This window comes from Lissotriton helveticus, chromosome 11 (assembly GCF_964261635.1).
Source record: "Lissotriton helveticus chromosome 11, aLisHel1.1, whole genome shotgun sequence".
Taxonomy (NCBI): domain Eukaryota; kingdom Metazoa; phylum Chordata; class Amphibia; order Caudata; family Salamandridae; genus Lissotriton; species Lissotriton helveticus.
The window spans coordinates 1,054,874,187-1,054,888,447 of record NC_136072.1 but is presented as its reverse complement, the minus strand read 5'-3'; the positions used below and the strand labels follow the sequence as shown (position 1 = coordinate 1,054,888,447).

General features: G+C 42.9%; 1 protein-coding gene across 10 annotated transcripts in view; it reads left to right on the top strand.

Annotated features, from left to right (window-relative positions):
* CLIP1 (CAP-Gly domain containing linker protein 1) overlaps nt 1-14,261 on the top strand; it is a 771,076-nt gene that overhangs the window by 635,927 nt on the left and 120,888 nt on the right. For all 10 annotated transcript variants that reach the window (XM_078667570.1, XM_078667568.1, XM_078667562.1 and 7 more), the window contains 2 exons: nt 7,893-8,010; nt 10,393-10,552. In XM_078667570.1, the coding sequence (XP_078523696.1) occupies nt 7,893-8,010; nt 10,393-10,552 (278 nt within the window). The remainder of the gene's footprint in view (nt 1-7,892; nt 8,011-10,392; nt 10,553-14,261) is intronic.

Sequence of the window (14,261 nt, the reverse complement as noted above, 5' to 3'; positions counted from 1 at the left end):
GTACATGTAGTAACTGTCATAGTTTCACACACGACTTTCCAACTGTTTGGTCACAATCCAAAACACTCAAATGTATAAATGTATGAAATTATTTGGAAAGGTTATCCATGAGAAAACTAAGGCATATATGATATAAGGTATGCATGATCATAAGTTTATCTCTTCATTAATGATTCCCCCATGCCAGTTTATGCAATAGGGGTAGCTGTTTGCAGCATGTCTGTCATCTGTAAGTTTGTCTCTCAGTAATCGATCTATGAGAGGATGCATGCTGTTTGCGGGTGCAGTAGGATGAAATTAAATGTATGTGTTATAATGTAGTCGCAGGCCTGTCAATTTATCATATTTTTCAGTCTCTTGTTTACTGAGTTTAAGTTGCAGTTACGTCTGTGTTCTAGATGAGGCCTCACCTCTTGCAGAGGAACTTTCTCAGTGACGATCCATGTGATGTCAATATTTTTGTGTTATGTGATCCTGTGTGTCAGCTCTGGGTTGTCCTGCGTAGAGCAAGTCACTTAGGCATGTGGTGAGCCCTAGCACATTTTGTAGACTTTACAATTGGGGAAGGTTCTCAATGTTTGTTTAGTGATGCCATGTGTAAATACTTTGATGTTTGACGTTTGGGAGCAGGCAGAGCAACCACTACATTTGTAATGGCAAATGTGTGGTGCTAGGAGCCTCAGGAAGTTGTGATAGATGATGACAGGCGATTTTATGGATATAAGAAAGACATGTTTTAACACCTTGGTCTCTGAAGTCTTGTAATAGGTGATTGTCTCTCAAATTCATAATTATCGTTCACGCTCACCTCCTGTAAGTTCTTATGCACTCTTCCACACGCTACACCCACCACCCCACTGCAACAGCATCTAGCACCCTACTCGCTCACACAAACCAGCAACCGCTTATGCTCACACAGACCAAGCACAACCCAAACAACACGCCACACTAATATGCATGATAATTGACGCCCGCTGGTTCACCAAACATGCCACGGAGATATGGGACCCACTGCATGACTACGTTCCAGACCTGTTCTTTTTCATGGAAACATGACTAAACCCAACCTGATCACCGGACAGCACTTCATTCATCCCCACCGGCTACAAGATTATTAGAGAAGACCGCAAGCACAAGCCCAGAGGTTGGAGTCACCATCATATTCAAAGATGCCATCAGCTGCACCACAGATTTCCCCACCTACTATATGGAATGCCTCATGTTGAAGATTCGCGTAACAGCCAACTTCTCCCTGGGCGGAACCCTCGTATACAGATCACCAGGACCCCGCACCAATTTCATCAGCAGCATCACAGACTTATTCACACACCTTATCACCACTAGCACCTTCATCATTATCATTCTCGCAGACCTAAAGCTTCACCTACAGACCCCACTGACCCAAACTCTATTGCTCTTCTAAAGAACCCCGGAAAACATAGTCTTTCCAGTACATTACTGATAACATCCACACACCTATTGGACCCGATTATCTCCTCCATCAGCAACATCACAGTCAACAAGCCAGCAACTGTCACCTAAGCAGACCACACCCTTGTCAGTTTCAGCATGCCCATCCCACACCACTACAAACCACAGAAACACCTACCACAGATGGAAAAGAATGTATGTATTGCGACTTATATAGCGCACGTATCACCCGAAGGTATCAAGGCTCTTGCTTAGGGAACCCGTCCTGGTATTCCCCTGTGAGATACCCCGGCAGGGTATCCACAAGGTGAAAGCCAGGCATCCCGCCGCGAGGGGCCGTAGTGGAGATTAAGCAAGCTATTGCCCAGAGTCGCAGAGTGTGACCCCGTGAGTCGAGTAGGCACCAGAGCGAGAATTGTCGAGTCCGTGGAATTTTGAGCCCGAGACCCGCCGAGGCAGGGAATCGAACCCTGGTCCACGGCTGATCTCAGCTTCCGGGTCTGCCGCCTCTACCCACTGAGCCACGCTTCTCCACACAAGTGAGCTTCTGCCCTCTCTGAGCACTGACCCGAGCACACCAGCAACTTAGTTGAAGCCATCAAAATACTCAATAGCTAGACCACCCCATGTGATGACACCCTTGCTCTCTTAAATCGCAACCCAAGGGCAACAGACCAGCTGGTACACAGCGGAATTCAGGCTGACGTAACACCCCTGCAATCAGCTAGAGCACATATGGAGAACAAGTCAAGACACCGCAGATAGACATATTCTAATAAGCCCTAAGATGATATGACCAGCAGATATGAAACACCAAGCATACAACTCTGGCAGATCGCAACAACTCCTGCTCTAAACAGCACCAATTATATCTTCACCAGCATCAAAGATTTTACAGCGCCTCCAGCCTCCTCTACCAACATCACCCCTCACCGGACCCATGCAATAAGCTCTCAGAAATCTTCTGCAACAAAATCACCTCCATGTAGGGCTTCTTCGACCCTCAGCTGGACCCCATCACATTTGCACAAGTCTAATCACGGCTGATTAATGAACGCTGACTTTGAGGCCTGCCATCATCACCATCTAAATCGCTGCTACCATGAAGGCCATCCATTTGGGGGCTTCAATTGACCCATGCCCCCAACACGCCTTCATTAAAGGACTCCTACCAATCAGCGAAGCACTAATACCCATCCTCAATTCCTCCTTTGATGCAGCCACATACCCGGACACATGAAATCATGGCAACATCCTGCCACTGCTCAAGAAACCAGCCACGCTTTTTAACCACAGACCCATCTCATTTCTACCATACCTGCAAAGGTCTTGGAGTTACAAATCAACCTATGCCTCACCAACCACCTCAGCAACCACCAGTTTCTTAACACCACGATGTCCTGATTCAGGCCCAACTACAGAGAAGGGACAGCACTCATCGCTGCCACACACAACACCCGCATGACTTGATAGATGAGATACTAAAGTCCTCATTCTCATGGACCTCTCTGCAGCATATGGCACGGTCTCAACATCGATAAAACAGACATAGTTATCTTCATCAAAAACACCTGATGATGGGACTCCAGCTGGTGTCCGGAGACCTCGGACCCACAGTACACCCAGAACCTCAGAATAATCTTCAACAACAAACTGGACATGACCACACAAGTCAACACCGTCACTGCTCCCTGCTTCCACACCCTAAAGATGCGGAGGATGATCATCAAATGGCTCCCAAGCAACACTAGAAAAACTGCCACTCATGACCTAGTCACCAAAAAGTTGGACTATGGGAATACCCTCTAAGCAGCTAATCACCATTGATTTTACTAGAAGACCAGAAACCATCCAGAACTCGACAGCCACACTCAACCTCAAGCCCTCACACAGAACTCATATCACATCACACCACACCTCAGGGAACTACAATGGCTCCCAATACACAAACACGCCCAATTCAATCTCCTCACACACACATTCAAGGAACCACACAACTCAGGTCCAACCTACCTGAACAGTCGCATCAAATTCAACCATACAATTCCGCTTTGCAGGACCCCTATTTGCACACATCCCACGCATACAGTGAAAGACTTCAGAAGAACAGGTGTTGGCTTATATCACTTCTAAAGTGTGGAACGATCTCCCACTCCACATCAGAGCCTCCTCTTCTCTTCTCTTCTCTTCTTGAATTCTGCAAGAAATTTCAGACCTGTTTTTTCAGTTACCCAACCTACCATAGGCAGGGCTAGACATACACACACACACCTGCTCAGACCCAGGATATCCTTCCAGGTGATGGTGCACTTTACATATAAATATAACATAATATAGTGTTAGTACATTTCACAGGTCTAATCTCCGATTAATGATTGTGCAGAAGGTGTGCCTCACATATCGCTGTAGTTGTCTTGTTACTTCCTGCACAGTAAGATGGCCTAGAAGGACTTGAAAATGACCAAAAACAACTAATAACTCAAAGCATGCCATTAGCTTTTTCCAGAGTGTGGGTATAATTGCCTGTTTCAGAAGATTTATCCTGTGGAGGGACACATTTAGCATATCTGTGATTTCGGAGGCAAGAGTCATGCATGTCCTTTATGCATGTGTTTAAGCATGGTTGGATGGAAACCCTAGAGTCTTTGATCTTGTTAGCTAGTTTAATGCTCTCAGTCACTAAAATTGTTGTAAAAGACCTACTGATTGAGGCTACAACAGTCTGATTGGTACACCGCTCCCATAAAGTCATTCACAACAGACTAAAAAACATTAATTGTTTACAAGTATTTTACTGGAGTGTGTACTTTATAACCAGTGTTTTAGTCTCTTTTATTTTTAGTAAAAGAAACATGATGCTGACTTGTAATAAAACTATGGGAAATTTGAGAACATTAAAACATCCTAGTATCAATCAAGCAGGATTTATAAAGTGCTGCTAATCACCTGATAGGGTATCTAGGCGCTTGCAGGTCATGGAGGCTTATTCAAACAGCCAGGTTTCGAGGCCCATTCAAGAATTTTAGAGGTGAGGTGATGGTCCGGAGGTGCATGGGGAGGCTGTTCCAAGTCTTTGCTGCAAAGTGAGAGAGGGAGTATCCTCCAATTCTGCTTTGGTATATGCTGGGAGTATGGGCAAGTGAAAGGTGGGGTGGAGCATAGTCTTCTCGATGTTTGGTGGAAGTACAGGTGGTGGTTAATGTAGGCGGGTCCTTGGTTGTCTTGCGTGTGCGGGTCTGCAGCTTGAATTGGCATCTTTTCTGTATGGGGAGCCGGTGGAGTTTCCTGAGATGGGGTGTGTTGTGGATTCATCGAGGAAGGCCGAGGATAAGTCTGGCTGCGGCGTTCTGTATGGTCGGAAGTCTCTGTAGGAGGTGTGCAGCGATTCCTACTTCGAGAGCATTGCCGTAGTCCATTCGTCTGGTGATGAAGGCTTGTGTCAATGTGCATCTCGTGTGTATGGATAGCCTCTTACAGATCTGACATAGCATGCGCAGAGTGAGGGAGCAGGCGGAGGAGACAACGTTTTGTTGTCAATGATAAGTCTGAGGTTTCTGGCGTCGTTGAAGTGAGTGGTTGTGGATCCTAGGTCTGATGGCCACCAGGAGTCGTTCCAGGTGTTGCTGTTGCCTAAAAGCAGTACTTCCATCTTGTTTGTGTTCAGCTGCAGGCAGGTCTTCATCCAGTCAGCAACATTTGTCATGCATCTGTGAAAGTTGGTTCTGGTGGTGGTGGGGTCGTCGGTGAGTGAGAGGATGATTGTGGCGTCATCTGTGTAGAAAATTATATTGATACCATGGGATCTGACGACGTTGGCCAGCGGGGCCACCCTCGGCTGTGGTTGGTTAGTTGAATTAACATTTGAAATACATTGTGTAGTTTGTTTGTTGGTCTAAATAGTGTACTTTACATTAAACTTGTTTAAAGGTTAAGGTAAGATAGCAATAGGGTGCCAAAATTGTATCATTGGCACATAACACAACTTTTAAAAAATATTTTTATATTCAGTAGCTCATGATTAGAAGAAAATTATTTAAACTTACAAAAGAAATCTGTACGATGGTTTAAAGCTAGTTAATTGAAACCCAGTTTCTCCACTTATTACTATCGATGCCAGATTGCCATATCATGCTAAGCTTGAAGATCACTTTTTTGCAGTTGTGTTATCCATGCTGGAATTCATTTATTCAAGTATTGTCTCTCATGTGCTGGATATATTAGCTCTCTTTCTTTCTGCACCAGTAATTTACTTAAATTAAATTAATTTTAGCTTCCAGAAAGGTGGTTTGCTGTGCATCTACATAAGATTTTGTAAAGTTATTATTTTCACTTACCTTCTGTCAATATCAACCTCCTTCTTGGGAAGGCGTGTGCTCAGTGATATGTGGGCAAAGTAAAAATCTTAACAATCTTGTTGCCTAATACAAGACTACAAAATAGTAATAGGTGTATTTTAAAAATAAGTTGTATTGTGTTAAACGTCTGCATCCTCCAACTCTCTTACTTAATGATCCGTTATCTGTCTATTCTTGTAAGGAATGGCAATACTCCAGAAAGATACTGCTCCCTCTGACCACTGCAGTAATAAACCACAGCAAACATATATGGAACTCTTTGTCCATATCTAACCTAGCAGATCTAGCGGGGCAAGCAATCCTTTGTGAGAAAAGTGCATAGGCTAGACATCAGCAAGCAAATAAAAAAAAACTTGAACAATGACTATTCATAATGTAATTGATACCATTTAACACGATCTGTGCTTATGTTGTTTTAGACCATAAAATGTTGAGCCTGCTCTGCTGTCGTTTGTTGTGACTTGCTTTTTCTAAGGCAGGCACTTCAGACCAAGGCACCTTGTTTTCTCCGATCAGCTGGAGATACTGCTTTGACATATTTTGCCAGTTTACCTGTGCATAGGAATGGTGCTGATGACGTTCCACAACCTTCAGTATCCAACTAAAATTCAAAACCCAAAGCGAAAATCTGAGGAGGTGATTTGCTCTCAGAAAGCCTTGTAGTCCACCCCATCGCCAAAGAAAATTCATTTAGATGATGTCAAACCATAAGAGCCACTCAAGTTGAAGAGTACTAAAGACAAGCTTCGGACAAACAAGAGAACATAACTTTGGTAGCTCATTCTGCTGTCAGAAGCAAGCACTGAGCTAACACCACCATGATTACTAGTGTCTTGGGGACAAACTGGTGATTTCACCATCACCGCCCACCTAACCAGTGCTATTGCCACCACCCATGTTGGTCCCGTCTTGTTACTTGAGGAGTGGAATATGCACATCGGGAACTGGCTCACCAAGGCAAGGCCTGCCTATTGTTCGCAACAACTCAGGGTTATGCCAGCAGTCTCAACCATGAGGAAGTCAGAAGTCTGTGCTAAATTACCCCAAGAACCCTTGCATAGTAAGACTTAGGGACTATTTAAAGTAAGCCCATATTGTTGTAACCATGATATATATATATGACTAAAATAAAGTTTAAAAACATCCCTAAATTAGACTAGGAAAACGCAGCATAACATAAAAAACAGTATTCCATAGGCAGAAAATTGCATACTGAGAAAATGAAATAAAAAGTTTCAAGACTTGTGCTCAACAAAGACTAATACATTTTTATTATTTTGCGTCCAATGGATTGCTCTAGGAATCCGAGTCAGAAAGGCATGGACTTATTTCAATATATTTTGGCAACACTTAGGTTTTTGACAAAACAGATTTTCCTTCAATAAGGGGGAGGCACGCGAGTTGCCAGTCTTCACAGTGAGGACTAGCCAAAGAGTTCCGCAGAAGAAAAGTACTCTCTGTTATCCTGGATCTTAATACTCAAGATATATTTTGGTTGATTGCATGAAGCTCTTGACTGCAATTGAGTAACTGGATGCCTCTAGAATGTTTGTTTATATTCACAGAGATGATTTAAGCATATTGGTCAAATGAATGACCTTTCTCCAAAACTTTTACAGTTGAGGTTGTTATGAAGTTGATAATAACTTTTCCAATGAATTTCAAGAGAGCCACCTGATATTTCCAGCAATGTGAACAATACTTTGCATGCCAGTGGTATATGAAAGCTTTGCATGCACTTTATGTCGCTTTAGAGAACGTAACTAATTCAAACTGATGTGAAGCTTTTCAGATCATTCTGTGCAACATGTTTTCTACTTCTGCATCCTCTAAAGATATTAACATATTTCTTTAAGTTCAAATGGATACAATGGTATGCAGATTCTGGCATGTGTATACGTAGGTAAACTTTTCTTTTTTTGTTTTTGTTGAAGTTAAACATTGAATTTATAATACATTTCAAATAAAATACTGAACACTAAATTATGATAAAAATTGCATTGCAGTTTTTAACCCAAAATATTTTAGGCTTACCTTTTGCACATGTTTAGGATCTTTCCTCAGATACTTGTTTTGATTTTTCAAACTTGGTATTTTTTCATACAGAGAATCGGACTTGCAAAAACAGTTTGATGAAGAAAAACTTTCTTTGCAGAAATCCATTAGTCTCACTAGTGCCTTAATCACAGAAAAAGATCAAGAGCTTGAAAAACTCAGAAATGAGGTAAAGATTTGTATTCCTTAATTTTTTGTTTATTGTATTTTTGTAGCATAATGGGGCGGTGCAAATGTCTTAGAAGTAATGTAGTTTCTGGTAAAAGGAATATTGACTATCAAGAACACTAAAACTGAAACTCACAGACTAGGTTCAGGAATCTAGGAAGCAAAAGGTAGAGAGGAATGTTTGATCTTATTGAAAATGTAGAATGTTTCTTTGAGACTCCATTCCCTCTCCAGCTAAATATATTAGCATGCCTCTCTGAAAAGGAGTGGGTGTTCTCTACAGACATATTTATGCTGCACGTTCACAAAGGTCAAACTTTAAAAGCCTTGCCTACTTTATAGCAGTGCATGTGCATAGCTTGCAATGTATCAGATTTTCCCATACATTCCCTTCATCCTCTGGTTTAAATGTTTTCCCATTTGCTTATAGAAGACAAGCACATCACTGTTTTGCACTGTTTCTCTAAACCAGTTGGTGAATACTAAATGCATCACATACATTGTTGTAGGCGTAGGGCTAGGAAAATCATGCCAGTCTGTTACCATTTTAAAAGCACTTGATGTTTTTCCTCCACCTTGAATACCGTTGCTGTTTTTGTTTACAATCCTACAATGAACATATAGAGGTGTGACTGAAGAAGGGGTGTGCATTGTATAATATTTTTGAATCCCTAAAAAACTTGGGGTACGATTCATGTAAAAAGTACATGTGTGGGGAGTTCATGCCCCCGTCCAATTCACAAACCCTCCCAGAAGTACCCCAGAACAGCTCTGGAAGGCACAGGTTTCTATGCACACTACTAGGAATATCATGTGACTTCTCCTATTGCCCCTGTGATTACATTTACAGAGTGCTGATTTCAGTACAAGTCCGTTGTGCAAATGTGCATTCTTTTTGTTTTTCCCCTCCATGGGGAAAACGTTTCCCTGTGGGGGAAAGCCCCTCCCTACACTCACTCTAAATGTGAGGATGATCTGTTCCCTTTCCAATCCTGGAAGGTGAGTAGCTCCAGCTCTTGATTGGAAGGGGTCTAATAGGAGTTTGTGAATTCTAACAAACTTACATGTTTGGGGGTGTTCACAAACTTAGAAGGCAAACACCACATTGTAAAGCTTACGTCCCACCCCTTGCATGGGAGTTACCTCTCGGGATTTTCGGTACTTGAGGAAAAATCCACAGTAGTAAGCCAGTTTACACTTGGCAAGATTTTTTCAATGAATTCCTTGCATGTGTAAATAAGGTATTTGGGTGTTTCGAATATAGGTTTACGGCTGAAAATACTGTGTGGTTGGTAATCTCATTTGTATTGCACTTCCCTGACTACTCACCTGGCTTCCTTGGGAACTCCCATTGTTGTCATCCATCTTAAAATAGTTCTATAATATTAGTAAGTGTGGCAACTTAAAATATATATTTGTTTATGTTAGTAAGTGTGGCTTACTCTAGGATTATTGTGCCTGGATTTCTATGACTCTCACTCAACGCTATGAATATCCTTCAGCATGTGCATTGCATACATCTTCCACAGATGCTTACATGCATAACGTTCAACTCCACTTTTGGGAATCATGTACATTGCAACCATAGTAAAGGTACGCCTTTTTGGCCGAGTGTCATTGTGAATTGTAGTTGGTAAACGTTTTTTGATTCAGGCATAATGTTGACCACAACAGCTATTTCACCTTGAGCTTTTTTTGATGATTAGAATTAACTCTAAAAGATTGTAAAATCACACAGGCATCTAAAGGTTATTCAATTTGTAGTGTGTGTTACTAATATAACATGAAAATCAGTTGAGAATACAAAACATGGGAAGAAATTGTTGCTCTGTAGAATGAAATGTCTAGTGTCATGCATGTTGCTGATTGTTGCTAACAAACTTTGTCCAGGCTCAGTGTAGGAGAGGAATTTTAGTTTTCAGCCTTGTTTGTTCTCGACTCCACCATCAACTAGCGTGCTAGTTGTGATTCTGGTAAAGTGGATCCCTCTCCCCTGGGAACTACTGAGTTTGCTAACTGATCTCACATGTCAGAGAAGACATAGTAATAGGTGATGACATTCTACTATTATTGGCTGGGATCAAATTCAAACAAACGACCTTTAGATTGTAAGGGTCTTTTGCCCATCACAAACTGCTGAAGGCCCCAAATCCCACCAGGACCCACATTTTAAACTTTGAGAGTATTTGAAACTGTGCTGAACAGAGAGCAACTAATCCGAATGTTAACTTCAGCAGATGCAAAAGCCTAATAAATCCAGCATTGGTGGTTGTAAATTCAATATGCTTGCAAATAAATTAGTTGGGGTTTATGGTGGTGATTCACCTCGTTAAGAGTGTGATGCTTAAAGACCAGAGTATGACTTTGCTTGAAATGATTTCAGATCGCAGAGCTCCGGGGAGAAAATGCCTCAGCTAAATCTTTGCAGTCTGTCGTTGAATCGCTGGAGTCTGATAAGATGAAGTTGCAGAAGAAGGTGCTGAGTTTGGAGCAGGAACTCAATGAACTTAAGCGACAGCTTTACAATGTAACAAATTCCTCAGGTAAACATAATGTTTGTTTGACATTGCACTTAACCAGCAAAAGTGAACTTCAAACTCAGAAAAGTGTTGGTGGTTTTCTGTTCTGAAGCAGTCATTTAAGGAACCACAGTAACAGTTCATGTTCAATACCACAGTGGTTTAGTTTCCAGAAAGAAAATACACCTGTGGCCAACTATGGCACTGTGCAGATACTGAGAATAGGACTTGCTTAGTAGTAATACAGAGCATGAAGAGAACCATTCCGAGTGTCAGTAATAAATCCTTTTCCGGTGAAAGCATATGTTTAAAATCATACAAGACAGAGAGCACTAAAAACCACAAATAAAGTGTGAATGGTTCAAAGAATTTTAAATGGGGTAGCCCTTAAAGAATCCCACCCACTCTCAGAAATTACCATATCATCTCCGGGAGACATAGTAGATCTTTATCATTCTAAAAATTTCTATGCATCTAATATTTTTCTATTATAGAATCTATTTTAATATTCATAAATCACGAATGTAGGGACAAAGACGTTCTCTGCTTGGTGACAGAGAAAACTAAGGAGAAGAAGGGTTCTGCTTCAGATGCGAAACAAGTGAAGAAGGCTACCTCAGAGCCTTCAAAATCTCCTCCCAGAGTCAAAATTACCATCAAGAAATTATCTTCTACACCTTCTGAGGAGAAGGAGAAAAGATCTGTGTCGTCGACGAGGAAAATCACATCATCGTCGATGAAGACGGCGTCATCGACGACGAAATCTGAGGTAAAAGCTGTATCGCCGTCAGCACTTCCACCGTCAACGACGGTGTCGACGACGATGTCGACGACGAGTCCTTCGACGAGGATGGCACTGACGACGACCAGGACTACACTTGACGGCGAAAACCATGGCGACAGTGACTACAACGTTGACGGTAGCGTCAACAATTATGATTTCGACGACGACGACGGGCTCATCGACATGGGAAAAAACCCCGGAAAAGCATTTTTGGGCCTGGAAAAGAACAATTACGCCGGAAGTTACATCTCCAAGTGAGGTGTCGCCATTAGTTCCATCTCACCTTCTAGAGGAAGAAGATTCAGAGGACGAAAATGATGGTGGTCTTTTTGGATGAGCTAGTAGCCCATCCCCGCTAAGGGTAAAATACCAGGAAGAGGACTCGCAGGATGAGTATGTAGAATTTCAGGATCATCCCCAACAACAACACCACCACCAGGAACAAAGCGAGGAGATGACAAGTGTACCATCTTCTTTATTAAAGGATCTTCAATTCATGCTTGAGGATTATAAGAAAAGATAGCCTACACCTCAGGCCTCTAAGGAAATTCCTGAGATTACACCTCGACCACGCTCTGTACCGAGTACGCCAGTGCGTAGGCGGGAGATCTTGACAGAACCTCTCCCTAAATCTCCGCCACCAATACCTCAGCAGGATCCTGACACTACTGATGATGATCAGGAAGAGGGGGAGATTACTTATCCTAGTAAGGAGTGGGACGATTACCTCGTTCCTTCACCTTCGTCACCCTCACCAAAACCTGTGGATTCCCCACCAGAGGACATTGGTGGTTTTCATAACCTGATGGAAAGGGCCACTAAACGATTCACACTTTCCATGGTGGAGGATAAAGCTGAGTGTTTCCTATATGACTTTAAAGAAGCACATCGTACGTCTATTTGGTCCTTGCCGATCGTAAGTCATATTTGGGAAGAAGGCCTAAAGGTGATGGAATCACCGGCTACAGTAACTCGAGTGCTTGCAAGACTGGATAAAAAATATAAAGCGCCTGCAGATGCTTCGGCCTGTCTTTTGGGTCATCCCAAACTGGACTCGTTTATTACACAAGCGGCGCAGCAGAAGTCGAGAAATCCGTCGGCTCCGATAACGGCGCCCCCAGACAGAGAGGGAAGGAGGCTGGACAACACGGGTAAAAGATTCTCCTCGATGTCAGCTCTGCTAGTGAAGGCTGTGAATGCCCTGGCCATCCTAGGAAGATATGACAGGCAAATGTGGTGCGACCTGTCACCATATATAGACGGTGTGCCAGAAGCGGAGAGGCAGGAAGATTCTTCAAGAAGGGGAGAGGACTTCTGCGGAAGTCATAGATTGCACTATGGATATAGCGACAACGGCTTTCAGGTTTCTAGGAGGAAGGAGCAGCAGTGCTGCGCAGACAAGGATGGTTGAGAGCAACAGCTTTTAGTCCAGAGGCCCAGAATAAAATCTTGGATCTTCCTTTCAACGGGGAAGACTTGTTTGGCAATCATGTGGATGACACGCTTCAAGGTATCAAAAAAGATACTGATACTGCTAAAGCTTTGGGATCTCTACAATATAGAAAAGTTCATTTTCTAGGCTTTAAGGGTAGGGGTCAACCGTCTTACAGAGGAGGGTATCAACAAGGGAGATATTCCTCTTATACCACCTCTTCTCAGCCCTACCGTCCGCAGTACACACAGCGACAATCTTGAGGTTATACCAAATCCACTCCAAGAGATAGAGGAGGTCGCCAGGGGAAAGACAACGCCCGACGCAAATAACCTTCAAGTTCCGGCTACACTGATTCTACTGGGATCATATGTTCCCCCTGGGGGAAAGATTGCTCATTTTCTTCAAAATTGGCAGGAAATAACTACGGACCAGTGGGTCCTCAACATTATTCAACTCGGCCACACTCTAGAATTTTTACAAACACCCCCTTGTACGCCATCGATGCATCACAAGGTCAACCATTTGCATCAAATCCGGAGGGAGATTCGGACAATACTCCGAAAGGGAGCAATAGAACCGGTGCTGAACTCCCAAAGAGGAAAGGGATTTTATTACCGATTCTTTTTAGTCAGAAAAAACATCCTCAAATGGCGTCCTATTATGGATCTCAGATCACTGAACACCTATCTCAAGAAGCAATCTTTCAGGATGGTTTCTCTTCAGGACATCCTTCTACTATTGAACCCAGGGGATCATATGACTACCTTAGACCAGCAGGATGCATACTTTCACATCCCCATCCATCCTTCCGACAGGCAGTACCTTTGGTTTATGGTAGCCGGAGAACATTACCAATTCAAGGTCCTGCCATTCGGCCTGAAATCAGTCCCAAGAGTGTTCACAAAATGCCTGGCTCCAGTTGCGGCTGTCTTAAGGAAACAGAAACATTAAGTTTTTCCTTACCTAGACGACTGGTTAGTCAAGGCACCATAGGAAGCACTAGCCAGAGCGTCAACAAGGACTTGCATAGATTTGTTCACCAGGCTGGGAATGACTCTACACGAGGAGAAATTCTCCCTTCATCCAAACAAACGAATCACTTTTCTGGGAGCAATGTTGGACACAGAGAGAAACAAGGCATTTCCCTCCAAAGGAAGACAACTAAAGATTGTGTCTCACTTCCAGGAGTTTAAAAAAAAAAAGTATCTTTCAGTACGCAGGTACAAATCATTACTAGGGATAATGTCATCTTGCATCCCCCTCGTACCTCACTGCAGACTAAGAATGCGCCCATTGCAAGAGCAACTCGACCTTCAATGGCGTCAAGCGGAGGGATCCTTCGAAGATGTGATCCAAGTGACACCGGTCATGAGAAAGGCAGCAGCATGGTCGACACAACAACTAAATGTCTCTCAAGGGCTCTCGTTCCTCGCAGCACCAGCCCCATTGGTAGTGACTACCAATGTGTCCCTAGAAGGGTGGGGAGCATTTCTTCAGGACCTTTAAGTCCGTGG